At 43.5% G+C, this 18,826-nt stretch overlaps 2 protein-coding genes across 6 annotated transcripts; one reads left to right on the top strand and one right to left on the bottom strand.

Moving 5' to 3' along the window:
- Nucleotides 1-1,339: 1,339 nt before the first annotated feature.
- On the bottom strand, nucleotides 1,340-9,109 carry apbb3 (amyloid beta (A4) precursor protein-binding, family B, member 3). Of its 2 annotated transcripts, none has more exons than XM_020591191.1 (13): nucleotides 8,782-9,109; nucleotides 5,850-6,013; nucleotides 5,483-5,538; nucleotides 5,217-5,265; nucleotides 4,612-4,761; nucleotides 4,376-4,503; nucleotides 4,250-4,255; nucleotides 3,955-4,069; nucleotides 3,502-3,583; nucleotides 3,329-3,412; nucleotides 2,862-2,977; nucleotides 2,602-2,781; nucleotides 1,340-2,363 (listed from the first exon to the last, which is right to left on the bottom strand). In XM_020591191.1, the coding sequence occupies exons 1-13, from the start codon at nucleotides 8,828-8,830 to the stop codon at nucleotides 2,109-2,111; spliced, it is 1,434 nt and encodes a 477-aa protein (XP_020446847.1). In that variant the 5' UTR covers nucleotides 8,831-9,109; the 3' UTR covers nucleotides 1,340-2,108. The 2 variants fall into 2 exon arrangements, with proteins under 2 accessions (XP_020446847.1, XP_020446846.1); XM_020591190.1 differs by having other exon boundaries at nucleotides 5,483-5,541.
- Nucleotides 9,110-11,647: 2,538 nt separating this feature from the next.
- Nucleotides 11,648-17,309, top strand: sra1 (steroid receptor RNA activator 1). 4 transcript variants are annotated; one of them, XM_020591219.1, is made up of 7 exons: nucleotides 12,066-12,471; nucleotides 13,428-13,570; nucleotides 13,674-13,784; nucleotides 14,218-14,304; nucleotides 14,386-14,546; nucleotides 16,126-16,234; nucleotides 16,333-17,309. In XM_020591219.1, the coding sequence occupies exons 3-7, from the start codon at nucleotides 13,727-13,729 to the stop codon at nucleotides 16,545-16,547; spliced, it is 630 nt and encodes a 209-aa protein (XP_020446875.1). In that variant the 5' UTR covers nucleotides 12,066-12,471; nucleotides 13,428-13,570; nucleotides 13,674-13,726; the 3' UTR covers nucleotides 16,548-17,309. The 4 variants fall into 4 exon arrangements, with proteins under 4 accessions (XP_020446877.1, XP_020446875.1, XP_020446876.1 ...); XM_020591221.1 differs by lacking the exons at nucleotides 12,066-12,471; nucleotides 13,428-13,570 and adding an exon at nucleotides 11,648-11,768; XM_020591220.1 differs by lacking the exon at nucleotides 13,428-13,570 and having other exon boundaries at nucleotides 12,066-12,255.
- The last annotated feature ends 1,517 nt before the right edge of the window (nucleotides 17,310-18,826 follow it).

The following is an 18,826-nucleotide window of genomic DNA, read 5'->3' on the forward strand; positions in this document are numbered from 1 at the left end:
CATTATCTACACCACTCACTCCTATGAGCAATTTAGAGTCACTAGTCAACCTAAGCTGTATGTTTTTGGACTGTAGGAGAAACCCAGAGAACCCATGCAGGCACAGGGAGAACAGGCAGACTCCACACAGAAAGGCCTCGTGTCAACCAGGGCTCAAACCTGGAACCTTCTTGCTGTGAAGTGACTAATCACTGACCCAGTGGTTTATTTCAATGACCTGCATTGGAGGTTGTTTCTGTTTTATCCTGGGCCCTGTGGCTGCACCCGACCATGTCTGTAAACTATGTGTCCATCATATACATATATGCTCTAACTATTTAAATAATACTGGAAAAGTCGGCGTTTCGGTCTGTCCCACTGATTTTAACACTGGTCCTCTCATTCTTCCTCATCACCAGACAGTATAGAATACTTGGATGTCCACATATGTGCACAGGAGGCCAAGACCTTACACCAGTGGGTGATGTGACTAGCCTGATGAATGGGCCTGATGCCAGGTAAACCTGACAGCCTTGATTTATGAAGCCCCTCTCAAATGTTGGAGAGGCTGAACACACAAGGTTTAGTCTCTGTGGATTTCAGTGCATCATTACCTCTGCCACAGGGATTGTGTTTTTGCTAGCGTCTGTTTGTTGTTTCTTGGATGCAGTGTACAGCCTGCTCATCATCCCTGAACCTGACCATCCACTGGACAGCGTTTTGGCAGAAGTTCATGACCAGTTGTGACACTTAGGAGCGAGAAGCCAAGAAGCACAAAGGAAATGGCAGGAAAGTCAATGGATGACATGGAGGAGACACTGGTGGATCCTGTGCAACAGTTTATACCCCACCATCTGATCGGTCCTCTCACCAAGAAGATGTTTGTTAATCCCGTGTATGAACACAAGGCCATCGAGGAACATCTCAAATACCACCAATAACAGTAGCTGGTCCAGGACATGAGCTTGAATTTAATGACCATGAGTGATTACCTCTGGTGGTGCAGCTTTAAATCTAGGCCGTTGTCTTTAATATTTCACTGAACATGAACCTGAAGCATAAACAAACAGGAAACGATTCTCACAGCAACATTTAAAGTTAAACATGCCTCTCTATCTGACCTCTACATTTTATTTTACAGGTAGGTTTAAGAGGAAGCAGCCTTCAGATTACACTTGACAGTGAAAGTTTTAGGTTTCTTTAATGAGAACATGACATTTAAAGGCTGCAGCCAATGATTTTATGCGTGATTCCCCACCAACCCCGTCCAGAGACCAGCAGCACCAGTGAATGTGGTGTCGTCACCGTAATGTGTGTGAGTCCAGACCCTGGTCCAGCTCATCGCTCTGTGCTGTAGACCTTCACCGTTGTCCACCAGCTATTAACTCCCCCAGTGAGCCACACCGCTGCACTCGGGGGCAGGTTTCCTCCTCAGTGTCTGGATTCAGACACACAGTCACTGGTGTTGTCAGTGTCTGGACGAGGTTTGTACAGAATAACACACACATACAATGTCACTGGCCTTATGCTTTCAGTTGTTTGCTGAAGAAACTTAGGTTGAATATGTTTATTTCTATTTGCAATCCTTTTTTATCAGTTTCCTTTTTTTAAACAGTGAATTGAAGCCCAATTATAAATTCTAAAGCCATAAACTATAATAGTTGATTTGCCTTTTCATTTTCAGGTTCCTTTTTAGTTTTAGTTGTGGATAAAATGATCTTCCACAGATCTAAACTGGGGGGTGACGAGGTGCTGGGGCAGGTCTTAATTGACAGGATCCTTCTTGTATTGTCTGGATCCAGTCCGTTGGTTGTACCAGGACCAGTATTGTGGCTTCGGCCAGTCCAGGAACACAGAAGCGGAATGCTGACACTCGTGTTGTTCACCCCGACCCCGATGGCATGGCTGCGGGTGAGACAAGCATGGTGATGAGTTCAGATGGGTATGTTTCAGGTCCAGCAAACAGGAGACGAGTTGTCGCTGGTGATGTGAAGGCAGCAGGACCAGCCGGTCGGACCACCAGGGCCGTGAGTTCAGCCAATCGGGAGTTTGCCTTCATGGTCTTGGAGAATACAGTACATGTCAGTCCTAAAGGTTTGGCGTTCATTTCGATGGTCCCGCCCCCGTCATTAGGAGGTGGCGGTCTGTTTGTTCCGAAAGGTTTCGAAGAAGGCCATCATCCCCTTCCTCACGCTGCTGCTGTTGGCCTTTGTCATCCTTGGCGTCATCGTGGTGGAGCTGCTGCTGCCATGGTGCTGGGAAGTGAGCGGTGGGAAAGCAGCACCATCCATGGAATTGGCTCGTTTGACCTTTGGGGGGGTCACACGCAATGACTTGGACCTCGGAGGAGGAGTCTGAGCCACCAGACACTTCTGATACTGGACCTAACAGAGAGAAGAGACTGTTTATTTATGAGCTCTGCAATAATCTGACTTATTGTTACTCTATCTTCAGGGTCATAAGTTTTAAAAAAATCTTGTCTGAATTCTCAAAACCTTGAGACTTTTTGTTCAGAAATTTGAAAACTGGCTCATAAGAGTTTTCACAGGCTAAAAGCTGGGGACGTGAAGATAACCAGCATTGTTTTTTTTTTGTTTGTTTGTTTGTTTTTAAACTTCTCACCATACACGCAGCCTGGACGGCCTCCGAGATGATTCCTGCATCTGGTTCACACCAGAACACGTGACACTCGAACCGCTGTGTGCCGCCATCGACAATCACTGCGAAGGTGTGGCTGTCATGGCCGACACCCAGAAAGGTGAGGAAACGTACCTGACACTCCCAGAAGGGCTCCTCCCCTTCCTGCCAGGGTCAGGGTCAACAGGTTAAATAGATTCAACAGAGCTGTAGCTACCTGTATGCTGGCAGTGATGGTGACGTACCTCTCCCTTCCACAGAGACAGGACGTTATCAGTGACGTGGATCACGGTTGGCTCCCAGTCGTCTCTGTCTGTAGAATTCATGATGCTTTCTATCGCTCTGTTCAGGACCTCCATACCTGCAAACATCACACAAGCACACCTTGATTTCAACACTATCAGCTGGGTGGTTTGGAAACACCTAGTGGAGGTAAGAGCAGGAGTGTTTTGTCTGAGTCCAGATGAAAATGGCACTGGAGGGATGGATGTGGCAGTCGGAGATCACCTCAGGTGTGTTCCTGACCTGTGAGCTGACTGCTAGCTGTTAGCATGTCCAGGACTGATAGCACAGATAGCTGTAATCCTGCTTTAGAATCTTTTGCAGATAATGCTCAATGAAGCATGACTGAATAATTTAGTTAGTTTGTTTTACAGTGAGTGACCAAACTCAGGGCTGAATGTTGCTGTGTTCAGGTGTGTCTCTGTCCTACCCATGGCTCTGGACACCGGCAGGTTCCCAATGTACTGGACCTCGAACTTCTGGACCTGCTGGTGCACCGCCTCCAGGAACTCCACTGAGACAATGACAAACAACAAGGAATCACTGAAGAGTTGGTCAGAGAGCAGCTGCAGGTGACCTCGGACAACAGGGCAGGGTAGTCACCTTGTCTGGGCAGGTCTTCAGGTGAGATGCTTTCCATTGTCAGAGAGTGAGGCGGCCTCACCAGCGCCTCCTTCGACATCATCTACTGACAAAAAAAATCACATCCCACTGTTTACACATCAGTGTTAAAGAGCTAGTCCTTTGGTTTATCACGCACACAGCTGTCCTTACCTGTCCGTGCCCTTCAGCTCGTGCTGAAGGTGCAAAGACCCCTCACAAATCTGTGGTTTCATTTTCAGACTAGACTTGCAAGCCGGAATATGTCAACGTTATCTGGATGTGTTTCACTTGTTTTTTATGTTTTCTTAAATATATAATGATTGTTAGTGTTATTACAGCTACCGTTCAGTGTTTTTAATTTTCACACAACAAGGAAAAAGTTGATAGCACCAGTACTTGGTAAGTGAGTGAGGCTGGATGTAAACACAGTATACCTGCAGGAGAGACGCTCACCTTGGAGCACATGTCGTGCAGAGCTGCAGCGATGGCTTTGGCCGGAGCATCACAGCGAAACACATGACATTTCAGCATACAACTGTCCTTATCTCCCGCCACGAAGGCAAAGTCCCTGAGCCACACACACATGCACAGTAGTCATGTTAGTGTGATTGACCAGGTTAGGGACAGGTGATCATCTGACCAGCATGAACTCAGTAAATGACCCTAGTGTATAAAGGAGGGTGTGAAGATGAGTGCAGCTGTGAGTGTGCACGGATCTGGTGTGATAAAGTGAGGGTAGACTGGTTACCTGTCCCTGCCCAGGTGTGTGGGTGGGGCGTGTCAAAGAAACAGAGAGAATGATAGTGTTAGTGCAAACAGGTGAACAAGCTGAAAGCTGAAATGTCAAACCAACTGGATGATGTCATCCAGCCACCTGCCGTTGTTGCAGCCCACCCCCCAGACACGGATGTTGATGATTGGCTGACAGTGGATGGGGGTGTGGTCTAAAGGGTCCAATAGGGTCAGAGTGTCTTTCTTCAGAACGAGCATCATTTCCCGACCCTGCACAGAGAGAGAGAGAGAGAGAGAGAGGTAAATACACTGACAGGAAGAGAGAGAGACAGACAGGTAAAGATACTGACAGGTACAGGTAGAGCAGGTGTGTCTCACCTCCCCCGAGGCCCCCAGCCTGTCTCTCTGCTCGGGGCTGCTGCAGTGAGACAGCTGCTGGATGACATTACTGACAGCAAGACTGCTACGACCAGGAGACAGGTCCTCCTCCTCCACCTGCAGCCAGCCCAGTGAACGCACCGCAAAACACTGATGGACAGGTGAGATTAAGCAGGCAGGGTGTTTTTGGGTGGTAAGCAGAGAAACCAGGACACAGACAGACACGCAGGTGGAGAGACAAACAGATTAAGGCTGTATAAACTGCAGGAGAGAGAGATTATAATAGATTAGAGGACATCTGCTCAATTTAATTCTTTCATCAGTTCATTTGAGCTACTGTCACTTTGTGCTTCTGACAGATGGATGCTCTGCTCAGACTATAGAAAAAGCATCCTCACATTAAAACAGTTTAGCCCTATTTTGCATTTATGTTGTAATAAAAAAACAGAGTACCATGACTCTTGGATGCAGCATCCAATTACAACCAAAGTGATCTGTGCAGATACAGGCACCAGAGGTCTAGCATGGGGCTGTACATAATAAACAGGCAGCAAAAGCACATGGATGCCACAAAATACCCATTCTGTTTGTTCTTGTTATGCTACCTTGGAGTCGGGGTCGTGGTTGGTGAGATAATCGTCATGCCACGAAGACCTGGGAGAAAAAACATTGAATTCATAAAACCTCACAAGATGTAAATAAGAGTCTATCAGTGGAAAGTCCTCATAAGTCTGTGGAAGTAAGGACATTCTGCACATGTTGTCCAGGCCTCACTCCTTCAGGGGGCTGTTTGAGGGTTCAGGCGAGAGTCAGGTCTAGGCTAGGGGCCAGTGAGGGTCCTCATTAGTGTTGAAAGACCAACAGGTGTTACCTGCCCTCAGATGGTCCGTCTGTCCCTCTGTTGGAGCTCGGCTGCCCAGACTCCTCCTGCTGAGATGCAACACCACAGAAGAAGAACCACTGCAGGTGTGTGTTTCTGCATCAGATGAATCAGAGCTAACTTGGCTAAATTGGGTTAAGGGTGTAAATGCTTAAATAAATTACATCTCTTCTATCTAATCTAACCTGTTCTGTTGAGTTGTATGTGTTTTATAGGGTTCTCTTAGTTGTCTGTTCTAACGTGTATTTGTTTGTTTTTTATCCAGTTGTGTTGCCATCATGATCTGTTGTTATCATTTCTAACATTAGCCCTTTGTTAATTAGTTCTGTCTGTTTCCAGGGGTTCTAATAGTCCTAACCTGTGTGTCCAGGGGCTGTGGTGTCCCAGTGAGGCGGGGGTGTTGCCACTGGGTGGCGCCAGTTGGAACGTGCCAATAGTAGGTTCCTGTGGAGTCTTTGATGGTTCTCCATCCAGATGGAAGGTCTGGGTCCAGCAGCAGGTTCTGGTCAGTCCAGATGTTGTCTGCAGAGACATAACGCTGTCAGCATCTGTCCTCCGTTCTTAGCAACATGAAGATAAAAGTCACAGCTGCCCCTGCAGGCTGCACTGTGCATTACAACCACAAGTGGTTAGCAACAAGTAAGCCCACCCAAATTTTCAGTTTTGGTCAAATTTAATCTGCAGTTTTCCACTTGTGCCAATTACCGGTGTTAGAGGATTTCTGGGTAGGTCAATACTTCACAATAGTTTTGAACAGTTAAGGTATTTCTATCTAGAAAAAGTTTAACTATAATACCAGAGGTTTAAACTGTAACAGAAGCACAGTGGGGAGAGGCAAAGACGTGGTGAAGAAGACAGGTGTGTGCAGCTGTTCTAAAAACTACAGGATGTTATTTGTTGTAGTCTGACTGATGTTGCTGTAAAACAATTTTCCCTGATCTCTAGTGTATAAAGGGGATAGTACTCACCCTCCTAATTTGAAAGTCCTGAAATTTTATAAATCAGTCCATCTCAGGGACATGTTCCTGGTGAAAGGGAGATGCAGTGAAAACATCTGTAACCAGCTGTTGTTGGCTGAAGGCCTGAAGTGCTGCGGGCTGAGCAGGTTGGTCAGGAGACGTCTGCCAATTGTCTAACATTAGACCAACTGAGATTCAGCTAATAATAACATGAAATATTGATCATCAAAAACAACATGTCAGCAGTGAAGTACTAAATCAGTCTTCCTCTGCACTTTCATTTCTGCAGTAGAAATCGATTTCACACTGACACTCACATGTGATGTTGCATAAAAACTGCATAAATTCAATAAATCAGTAAACAAAAATAAACTGAATAGGTGACTTCAGAGATGGTTCTTAGTTCAGCTTATGAGTTAACCCACTAGTTTTTGTGACTCAGAGTGAAAGACATTTTATTTCCCAGGACAGTCAAGCAACAACTTTATTGTTTTTCAGAATAAATGAGCGTCTGAGTTGTAGTATAAGTTCTTGGTCACTTTTTAAGGACAATAATCACCTTATGTAATATATGTGAAGCTTATTGCCTGTCTGCACAGATTTTAATTAATGTCAAAACGTATATTGACAGTGCAACATCAAAACTTGCATATATTAGTGCATTTGGTCTCACTCTTCTCTTTAGGGTCAGACATGTTTCTGATGCTTTGAGTCAAGCTGGCAGGTATTTTAATATTACCATGGATACAGTGAGTTAGTGTGGTCTACAGCCATGGATGGGAGCTTATCCCGCCCTCACACATGGAGCCCCTGTTGGCAGGACCCCACCAATGCTTTCATTTCATACTATGAGTTTTAATTCATGGAGGTTTGATATGTGTAAAACCAGAGCCCAGAAAAGACACTTCAGAGCGTGCGACAGCTCAGTGGAAAGTGCATAATCCAGTTCTTATACATCCAGGTTCACAATCAGAGGCCTGGTTTGTTTGTTTAGTCACAGTGTCCCCACTACCAGCAGCAGACTGAGCAGTGAGCAGCTCCTGTGTGCAGTGTCCCCGTGGACGTGCACACAACTGTCACTGGATCACTGTGATAGTGAAGGAAACTTAACAACAGGAGGATTCCCAGGCAGGTTCTACAGCCGCTTCACCTCTGGTTTCTCAGTAGAATCGTTGGATGGTGGTGGTGATGATGGAGAAGACTACAAAATATCAGCCTCCGCCCTCACCATCTCTAATGTAAAAGTAACCAGAAGCATGTGATTGGTGGATTTGTAGCCTGTCAGACACTGTTCAGGACAGACAAGCAGCTGCTTCCTGTGAAGTATGTTTCTGGAAAATTTCAACCAATAAATTATGTTTACAACTTTTACGCAGTGGTCTCATTTAGTTGAATTTTAAACAATAGTGTTGCATTATACTGTGAGTGGCCATGATACTGTCCACCCGGTACAAAGTGTACAAAGGACGACAGGGTAATGGGAGGTCAAAGAACCGCATAGGACGACAGGAAAGAGGAGAGGAAACCAAAGAGGATTTGAATAATTAATAAACCCTCAGAGGCATAAAATAGTGAATCAGCTGACTGAGAGACAAGGATGAGGCCAGAGAAGGATAAGGGGGACGTACCGGTCGATACAGACTGACCAACAGAATGACATGCAGTCAGTAGTGAAAACCTAAAGTAAATAGCATCTGGAACAGGAATTATCGTGTTCCCACACCTCAGTAAGTCATGACCAACTAATTATAATAGTAAGGTTGAGACCTTAGTTTGTAAAGTGTCCGGAGATGACTTTTGTTGTGATTACAAATAAAACTGAATTGAATTGAACTGAGTACCTATGAAGTGTATCAGTCAACTGCTTGGCTTCAAGAACCAAAACTATGTGCTTAGCTTTAGAAACAGTTTATGCTATCATGGTTTGGGTTAAATGCTCCTTCCTTGTTGCAGTTACACTAGTAAACATGTGGTACATTTGTTGAGCACACATGGATAAAAAGCAGAGTTTCACAGCAGAACCAAACCCCAGCGTCCTGTGGGAACGTCCTGTGTTTTATGTACCAGCCACAGATCCCAGCCCTCCTCCTGACACAGACCGTGTAGCTCTGTATTCTGCATCACATGACTTCCTCCTTTGCTCACATTATAATCAGAGGTGGCCTAACTACAGCTACTACTGCCCATAATAACCTGCTGCACAGATCAGTTCTTACTGGAGGATAGTCTCCACACCACATGTAAACCACAGAGTGGCTGCTGGTCCTATTAAGCCTGTGGGATTGCAGGGACCTGTGTTTGCACGTGTGCATGTTAATGTGTGCGTGTTACCTTCATAATTGACTATGATGATGGCCAACATGTAATCCTTGCCCATCATGGCTCCACCCTTCAGCGTGTGTGGTCCAATCAGCTGATAGCACAAACGCACACACACAGGCCCAGTTGACGGATGCTACAGCCTCCCTCTGCCTGTCTGTCTCGCTCTCTCTCTGTCTATCAGTCTGTGTCAGTGTTGCTCGTCCCTCCGTCCGTCACTCTCCTCTCAGCCAGCACCATCAGTCTTCTTCTTCTCCTCCTTTATTTTCTCTCCACCTGGCGTTTTCTCTCTCCTCTGTCTTTCCTCCTCTCCGTCTCTCTCCTCTCTGTGTGATGAAGGATGCTGTTCTCCTCCTCCTCCTCCTCCTGCTGATGTCATTACTCTCCTCCCTCTTTGCATCTCTGCCTCACTCACCCTTCACTGTAAAAAAAATCACGTTAAATTACATTTTCATAAAAACCACACAGAGTAAAACAACTGGTCAGTGTTAGCGTTAGTGCAGTATAGTCAGGGTTTCTGCAAACCTTGTAATAGCACATAAAATGCAATTTTTTACAAGAATGAGGGAAAACAAACAATACATACAGGATGTTCTTCAAGTATTTCTTGATAAATAATAAAACTTTAGTTGTAGAGCACCTTTCTAAAACAGAGTTTACAAAATGCTTTATAGAGAATAAAACCAAAACATTAAATAACAGTGAGGTCATGCTAGACAATAAAAGGAACCACAAAGTACAAGAATTTTTGGATTTTTACACTCAGTACATCTGTTTTTGGATTTCCCTTTTATATATAACAATAATCTATCAATGTTATTAATCAGTTAATGTGACCTGGACCCAGGTGTGGGTTACTGAACAGGCCTAACGGGGCACATGTCCAGAGATCCCTGTGGCACACCTTAGTATTTGTGGTTTGAAAGTCACAGAGCTCAGTTAGAAGACACAGAACCACTGCAAAGACACTTAAAGCCAAGTCCACATTGCTCACAACACGATTTGTAGACATTATGTTGCTCCAGCAGTGTGATTAAAAATTTGAAGGAGCCACAAAGAAGTAATGATGAGCAAAAGAAACTGATGACACTTGTATTTGACTTCCAGATACCACATGTTTACACTCAGCCTTAGTATCTAATGGAGTGAGTAGAAAAATAGGGAAGCGCAGGGTGAAATATAACACAAGCTTTTCATGTCTTTACACAAAGTTAAGCAGCATGTGCTTTAGGTCATATTACCACAGTTGCTAGTCATGGTCTCCTGCAAACATTCAGAAAGGTCTGTCTACATTTTGAGGAAATATGTGCCAAACACAGTTTTCACAGTGCAAAAGTATTTTTTTTAATCATAGGTGTTTCTTGGCTAGTAAGGTTTATGTGTAAATCACAAAATCCAACCTTGTATTACTTAAATCACCACCTTGCTGCTATAGCACTGCACCATTTTGAAATATCTGATGAGCTCACGGCAAGTGCTAGCTAGGCTGGAGTACAGCCTCCACACTGTGGGGTTAGTTGTAACGCTGTGCTCCAACTAATTTTGCTTGTGTAAACAATGACAAGGAGCTATTTATTTGGAAACGATCCATATTTTACCCATGGTGTTATTTTTATTTGCTGTCCTACCTTAAGGAGAGAAAATAAAATTTTTATTGTTTGATGCACAGTCTCATGTCACATTCATGTATAATTTCACATGTAAGGGGGGACCTATCAATTGATCAGTCTGTCTGTCCTATAGATCAATATTATAAAATGCAGTATGGTTGGGAAACATCCTTGTTTGGTAAAACATAGAATTATATTGAATGAATTTTGTTTTCACCATTTCAGACTTTCAGACTTTTCTAGCCAGTGTTACAACCAACTCTCTGTCTGTTACTTTTGACCCCACACATAGGTCAAGTTGTAACACCGCATCTTTTTCAGTAGGAGTGTACAAGAACACGAGGTGCTACAAATAAAGCTCATGTTCATTTGTAGCAGATGTGTATGTTGCTTGTGTAATAATATTTTTTAATTGTTTCTCAAAAACCAAAATGTGTTAGATTGTATGCCGCACTCCCCTGCTTGGAGCCAGGCCATGACATGATGATATATTTCACTAAAGGGAATATTTCTTCAGTATATGTATATATATATATGTTTAGAGGTGTAGTCTGTATGAAATGTCCTGAAGAGAGATTTCCTGACACAATGGATGGAAAATGTCAATGAATTTAATCAAGTTTCTGTTGATCATCGTTTTTCTGCATTAAATACTAAAACAAAGCGAGATACACATTATGACTTTAGCACAAAAAAGAAACGATAAAAGGATGTCATCATCCATATCCAACATGTTTCACCTGACGTTGTCCACATGACGTCAGAGTAGGCGTGGCAAAGTGGCCACGTGTCCGGAAAAGTTTTTCGGTAGGGCGCATGTAAAGCTCAGAAAATTTACAGAAAGTCAAAGTAAAAGCACAATTGCTTTTTAAAAAAGTGCTGTAGTTGCCTTTACTTAAAGGTTTGTTGATATTTTATATTAGTCTGGAGATTTAGCAATACAATAATGTATATACAAAATATTACGTGAATGAAAATTATAATAAAAAACAAGGGCGTAGTTTTCCGTATGGACGGTCTCTACCAATATTTGAGCAAACCCATGTACATTAGGTTTGGAGCGAAGTCAGATTAGATCATTACGATGTGCCTAGCCTACTGAAAAGGAGGCGATGACCCAAAGTTCACGTTACACCAAATGTCACATTTGTTCTCAGACACGGAGGCGGTAGCTGTCGGTCAGTGCGCTGACAACAGTGTGTTTCAGTGGCTGACTTCGGTAAAGTTGGAAGGACATTTACAGATTCGAAGCTTCTGGTTCAGTAGTGAAATATTGCTAAAATACAAACGAAGCCTCTTTGTTTCGACAACAAGCTACAAGTTCATTTCCATCAAACTGAGTCGTCCTCTGCTCCAGACAAACAACACTGGTCTCAGTGTGCAGCGGCTGTGAGGCAAATCGGGGACCGTCTACAAAGTACAATATTCAGTAACTTTACTCTACCCAGTGTAGTGTTACTAAAATTACTCCCCAGATCAGTGGCCGTCTGCTGGTTATGCAACAACCCTTGGGGAAAATATGTTTCTTCGTAATTTGGGGGAATTTTTATTGGGAAAAAATATTACATTAATTCACTGTTAGACAGTAGTGTCACCAAAATCACTTAGCATTATGGGCAGGCTGCAAACCCCATGAAAACGATGTATGTTGTATGTAGGGAGCAACAACAGCCGAGAGAAGCAGAGCAGGCTGATGGGGGACAGGGGATTTGTCCCTATCAATCCAACCCACGCCCTTGATAAAGAGTTTGGAATAATTACATTTCTGGGTAGTCTTATTGTGAAATTTATGCGGAAGTTTTAGAGTGGAGTGTTTCTTTAACTTCTTGACACGGATTCAACTCACGTAAACTAAACGCCGTAAAGTTCATACAAGGTTTGCAAACCGACAATAAGCAACATAAGAAGAAGAAAGTTCATACAACGGCTTATATGACTGTTAAATTAAGTATTATTTTAAACCCGAGTTTACCTAAAATCTTTAGCGTTTTAAATTATCTTAGCTTAGTCGTTAGTTTAGCTTCCTCGACGTTAAGAAGTTAGCTGATTGACACAGCGGAATCCAACATGGAGGACATGTACATTAAACCGGGTGAGATTACCTTTACTTAAAAGCTCCCGACAGTCTTTAATAAAGCTAATAAAACTGGCATTAATGGTAATGAAGCTGCGAATGATTTTTCGTGCTGTAAGGATAACGGCTAACTCCATATTTCGTCTGCTTTGATCCTGTGAGAATGAAGTCACATTGACAAGAACGGGTGCAGGAACATCATTCACAAATCTATGAAGTCAATTGTCCCATTAATATTTAGGTAAAAGTTAAATACGTGTAAATGTAAATTTGCAGCGGTTGTTTTCGCTAAGACTATTTCCTCAGCAGCACTATAGCAGTCAAGTGTATGTTATGTGGTGGTGTAAAGGAACTCCGCTGTTACATCAGAAGGTGTTGCTCATCAGCAGCAGTAGTACGTTTGTGATCTAAATGCAGCATTTAGGGACAAAGCATACATGATTGAAGTGACGTTGTCCCGAATAAGAAAGAGGGCAAAAATCCATGCTGAGTTTAGTTGGACTCGCTTGCGTTTTACAGTTAAATATCTCTGACCCAGGTATCGGTTTCACTCAGAATAAAGATTATGAAGTCAGGTTTTAGTGAGTCCTGGGTTCCATGGGGAAAAGTAGCTACAGTGATTCCATGATTATATGAACTATATAAATTAAAAGCAAATGATATTGAGATTCTATACACACAACCTATACAAATTCATACAAAACAAACAAACATCAGGCACAGTGGATTCATAATAATCATCATGCATGCAGTAACAATATAGAACAGTCACTAAGGTCCCACAGTATTCAAGACTGTGTGTGACAGTTTTTAAAACAATTTTATTTTGTTGTTGTTACATATCGCTTTTTATTATCTTTCATTTTGAGTTGATGAACAGCTCCTTCTCCACAGTGACAGGGATTATTTTGAGTTGATGAACAGCTCCTTCTCTACAGTGACAGGGATTATTCCTAAAAATGATTCTTTCTAAGAAAAGACAGTTTGAAGAAGAAGGTTAACAGCCTGAACACCAGCCTGTCTTCTGACAGACCAGCTGCTTGAGGTCGATGTTGTGCTGTGGACCGCAGTGCAAGGCAGCGGTCCAGATGTGTCAGAGCTCAGCACCGATGAGTTTGTAAGCCAGCAGCAGGACTACCAGTTGGATTGTATTCCAGGTCTCTGCCAGCCACTCTGTCTGTTTCCCAAAGTCTTGAACCTTTGAACCCGTCTCTGTGCAGGTAACCAGGAGCGAGGTTGGAATGACCCCCCTCAGTTCTCGTATGGCCTTCAGATGGCCCGCGGACCACAGAGGAACCTCCTGAACAAGAGAGCAGTCCCTCCTGCTTCAGGTAAGAAAACACCTGCTACCTTGCTGATACTCGACACCTCCTGTTGATCCACAGAGTCTAGTCCTTCACTGAGTGCTGCTGTGCTGCATTATGGTCAGAGGTGTTTGTGTCTTTCTGTCCTTTTACATACATGTGGGGTCAAAGTATTAAGAACACCTGTGGATATAATGCAGTCCATCACGACACCATCTTTAACTGTGACCCCAGTGATTAACATACAGGTGGTGATAAATGAAACGAAATGCCTGAATAAACAAGTGAAGATAAAAAATGCAGGGGTAATTAATCTGCTGATTATTTTCTTGATTGTTTGAATAATCTTTTTATCGACTAAATGTTTGTGTGAATTGAATCAAAATACAATAAAACTTCTCTCTACAATCTAACTTGACCAGTAAAGCATCAAAACATCTGTTTTCTGGTTGCTCCTTAGGTGCAGGAGCCCCGCCCCCTATGCCTCTACCTTCCAACCCTCTGGCCCCACCCCCATGTGGTGTCACACCACCCACTCCACATCCAGGTAAGGAACAAAAATAAAAGCAGGTCATCCTGACCAAAAGAAGAACCAGAGACAATGTCTAAACCTCTGAACTCCTCACAGGTCCTCCACCACCTGGATACATGACCACACCCCCTCCCCCTCTAGGACCAATTAGAAGTCAGGTTGAGGCCAACAGCAGCCAGTCAGAGAGTGAGCCTGCAGTGGAGGGCGTGGTGTTGGTGCTGAGTCGAGCGCTGGCTGCCTGCAGACAAACGGTTAAAGTGAGTTTAAATCCTTCAGGGGAGTCTTCTTCATACATTGATTAACAAGTTAGCTGGATAATTTTGTTGATAATTTCGCATTATCCTGGATTTCTTGGTTCTTCAAAATTCTTGAGGGACCTGTTGTCATAGTAACATGTCCATAATCTCACACCTGCTTGGGAACAGGTTAGTTCTCAGGCTTATTCAATGTAAATAAGACAGATTTAAAGGGTCTTGGAGCAGGAAGAGTATGTACTGAGTTGGAAAAAAACCTTTATTCTAAAACTGTAAAGAAAAGAGATGCATTGAGAATGAAAACTGGTTGACACTGAGTTGAAAAGAAAACATTTTAAATGTAACTTAAATTTGATTCAGCATTATAACATTTGCGTTTCTAAATATCGTTTCCCACTTACAAGCCAGTGAGACACGTGTGTCAGTGCTTGAAGACTTTTTCATCCTTTGTGCTATTGAAGAGAGCACATCTGTGCGGCATCTGGACCGAGCATGACACCTGCATTTTGCAAGCGGGGAGGACAAGTGTCTCTGCTACTGTGTGAGGTTTCGTCTACTTTGTGATAAGCTCCACTAGCATTTAACTTGCCTCCGTCACCTTATCAGACAGTTTCACACAAACAGTCTCGCTGCCTCTGGTGCAGATCGTGTTCTTAGGCCACGTCTCTTTTAGATAGGATGTTTGGTTTCCGAGTGCCTCTTTAGCACCACATCAGCATTAGTTAACTGCCCCTGACAGATGACGCGCTTGGGCTGAGGGCTGTTGACATCAGCGGTCAAGCTGAAGCCATAAGACAGGCAGCTTTCATGATACTGTCTACTGACAGTTCTTTCTCTCTTTTCTGGAGGTGGTTGTTTTAGGTTGTGGGATTTGCCTCTGTCTTGGGAAATGAGTACTGATAGAGTAAATTAAAAATGCATTCATAACTTTTTGTACTGTTGTATACTGCAATGTATGGTTGTCACAGAATCCCACGGCACAGCTGAACCTGCCTCATGGCACACCATTCTAGTCACTGACCACGAGAGCATACACTTATCTTGGATGATTGAATCCAGCTTTTCTAACCCGCATTAGAGGTGGGGGTTGAGGAACAGAAATATCCTGATAACCTTAGCTGGCGTTAGAAAATCTAGGACTGCTCATTTGAGCTGGGATCTGTTTAGCGACGTACAAAGAGCACCTCCCTCGTCTGGGGCTGTAGGAGTTCTGCTCTTTAACTCCTTCATGCAAAACAGATTTAAAAAGGGATAAAAGTGCTGAACCATATCACAGATAGACTGCAGTGACTCTAAACTCCTTACTCTTGACACTGGATTTTAGATCTTTGATGAGACTAGACTGAATGCTGAACTCTAGAATTTGGAGTCTAGAGTTTGGATACTCAACCTTCTAGTCTTTCAGAGATATTTCAAGATTTTTATCCAGGCATTTTCACTCAGGTTTTTAAAGGTAGATGGAAACTTGAGTCACAGTGGACACATTTATGGGAAACACACCAGGGTGAAATAAACTAGAACTGTCTTTTAATGTGTCTGTGATTCAGACGATGATGGACTGTGACCTTTGACCTGTGTGCAGGATCAGGTGTGTAATGATGTGGCAAAGAGGCTCCACCTCCTGGAGGACAGCTGGAAGTCAGGAAAACTGAGTCTACCTGTCCAGAGGCGCATGGACACCCTGGTTCAAGGTACCTGTCTCATCACGTACCTGTTGATTGAACACCTGCCTGTCTGTGTCACCATCTGTCCTTCTGCCTGCTTGTCTGATTACCTGTCTGTCTCTCAGAGTTGCAGGCGGGTCACTGGGACTCAGCTGATGAGATTCATCGCTCTCTTATGGTTGATCATGTGACTGAGGTCAGCCAGTGGATGGTCGGCGTCAAACGACTCATCGCTGAGACTCGAAAACTAAGTCCAGAACTTCTAGAACCACTTCAGAAACCTGCAGAACCAGCCCTGGACCCTGTAGAATCTGTCCAGGACCCAGTCTCCCAGTCCTGACTCCGTTAATCCTGCAGGAGTCTCTGGCAGGTTTCTCTCCTCTCTTGACAAACTGACTTTTAACCAAAACCAGAGGTCAGAACCCCAGGAGCAGGTAGGAGGCAGTGGGGACATTTACTGTTCAAATTGAGACCCTTCAGTTCTGGCCTAGAGTGTGTTTATACTCTGGACTCCAGTCTTTGATTTGTGAACTCTAGGCTCTGGGCTGTGGACATTAAACTCTGGACTTTGGTCTCTAGACTAGGATCCTGGACTCTGGGCACTCTAGATTTGGACCCTAAACTCTAGATTGTACATCTTAACTCTGGACCTTAGACACTTTGGATTTTCATCTTTGAATACTTGAATTTTGAATTGTAGACTCATTCAGGATGTGTGACTCTACACTCTGGACTCTGGATTGCAGATTCTAAGCACTCTGGACTTCTAGACTTTAAACCCTCGGCACTTTAGACTATTTCAGAACACCTTAAGCTGTGGACTTTAGATTCTGGACTCATGAATCTAGACTTTAAAGTCTGGGGTCTGAACTCAAAACTTAAAGCTCTGAATGTTTGACACAGATCTTTAGTCTGGATACTGAAAATTGGGAATCTAGATGTAAAACACTAGACTCTGTACTCCAGACACTCTGGACTTTGTGTGACCCTGTTAATCATCCTGAACACCAAATCAGAACTGAACTACCTCTCACTTACCAACCTGTCCTGACCCCATATCACTGGACTCTAGACTTTACATTTTCAAAACAAAAAAAAAAAATTAGCATTTTAAAGTTGGAATGTTTACGGTTTTATACATCATGTGACCAACTCACATGATGTGTTTGTATCAATTACAGCAGAGCTCCGCACCATCTCAGTAAAGCCCAGTTTCTAGTCTTATGAGCTGATTTTATGTTCATCAGGCAACAAACTGTTGTTGGTTTCTAGTTATCATGGATCTAATGTGTGAATAAATCTTTTGATGTTGGATCATCTTTGTTTCTCCGAGTGCTTTTATTCTTTATGTTTTAGGTATCAGGACCAGGGATCATCAGAGTCCTGATCCTGTAAACCTGCTTATCCAGGATCATAAGCTCTTTTCAGATGTGGAATGTAAGACATTGCTGGCTTCATCAGTCAGTTGTTGCACTTTCACACGAGAGAGTGGTGAGTTCAAACTGTTACAGAGGATGAATGGTTAATTTTAAAAGCTCTAGTTATTAATGTCAGATGTAGCGTTCTTCCTTCTGAATGTGTTGGCATCTAAAGCTAACCTGTTTGTTTTGGTAGCGTTAGCCACGTAGCATGGTCAGGATTTTACCTTTGTGTTGAATTATCATTTTAATTTGGGAGTAACTGGAGCTTTGTGTCACGTCAGCAGTAACCAGAGTGTCCTACTGGACTGGCACATTTACTGTTAGCCAACTAATGCTAGCTTCAGTCTGGATGCTGTGTTTCGTACAGTTTGTCTCAACCAGGCATCCCTAGTTTACGTCATAGCTTCAGGAAACAGAAAAAAAGGGCAGAGAGCAGGAAGGAGGGGTTTATGTTGTCAATTTGTTTTGGGTCTCACTAGACCCTCTTTGCTGAAAAGACTAGAGGGAGAGTAGGTTTTATGAGCAGCAGCAGGTTTCTGCAGTGCTGAGTTGAGACCAGTAGGGGCCAGCAGAGGATTTGAGACCTCGGAGAGAGTGTGTGCTGTGTTTGTGAGGACCAGCTTCAGTTTTAAACCAGCATGATGAGGATATTTGGTGTGGTGGTTTTGAGTTTCTTTGTGGAGGTTGGGCCAACGCATCTCGATGGTGTTTGATGGATGAACAAACACAGTGAGGTACAACTCATTTCTGTGTCATAGCATAGCTCTAGTTTTGAAAAGCTTGTGCTGACAGTATGTGGTGTTATTGTTAATTTATACTTAACCAATACCACCAGATAGCACCATATGCCACCACATATGTTTGCCTACCAGCCCAGTGCTGGCCTCAGTTAGGTGCAACAGGAAGCAGCTCCTACACAGTGACAGACAAACAATTCAGCTCTCACTCTGATTTGTGTTTCTTCGCTTGCTGTTTCTGTGGTTCATGTTGCGTCTGTAACAACATGCAGCCTCCAGGGGGCGCTACAGCACTTTCCCCTGTTTACGTCTGTTTTATTCATCGAAGCATTAGACTGACAACTGTTTCCGATGTTGGAGCAAAGATTTTTATCTGTACTTTGATGCCAGCAGCTACAGGAGTGTTTCAGACATTCAGCTCTGCTTCACTCCTCCTCCTCTTCATCCCCAGAGAGAGGAGG

Source organism: Monopterus albus, unplaced genomic scaffold (assembly GCF_001952655.1).
Source record: "Monopterus albus unplaced genomic scaffold, M_albus_1.0 scaffold13.1, whole genome shotgun sequence".
Classification (NCBI taxonomy): domain Eukaryota; kingdom Metazoa; phylum Chordata; class Actinopteri; order Synbranchiformes; family Synbranchidae; genus Monopterus; species Monopterus albus.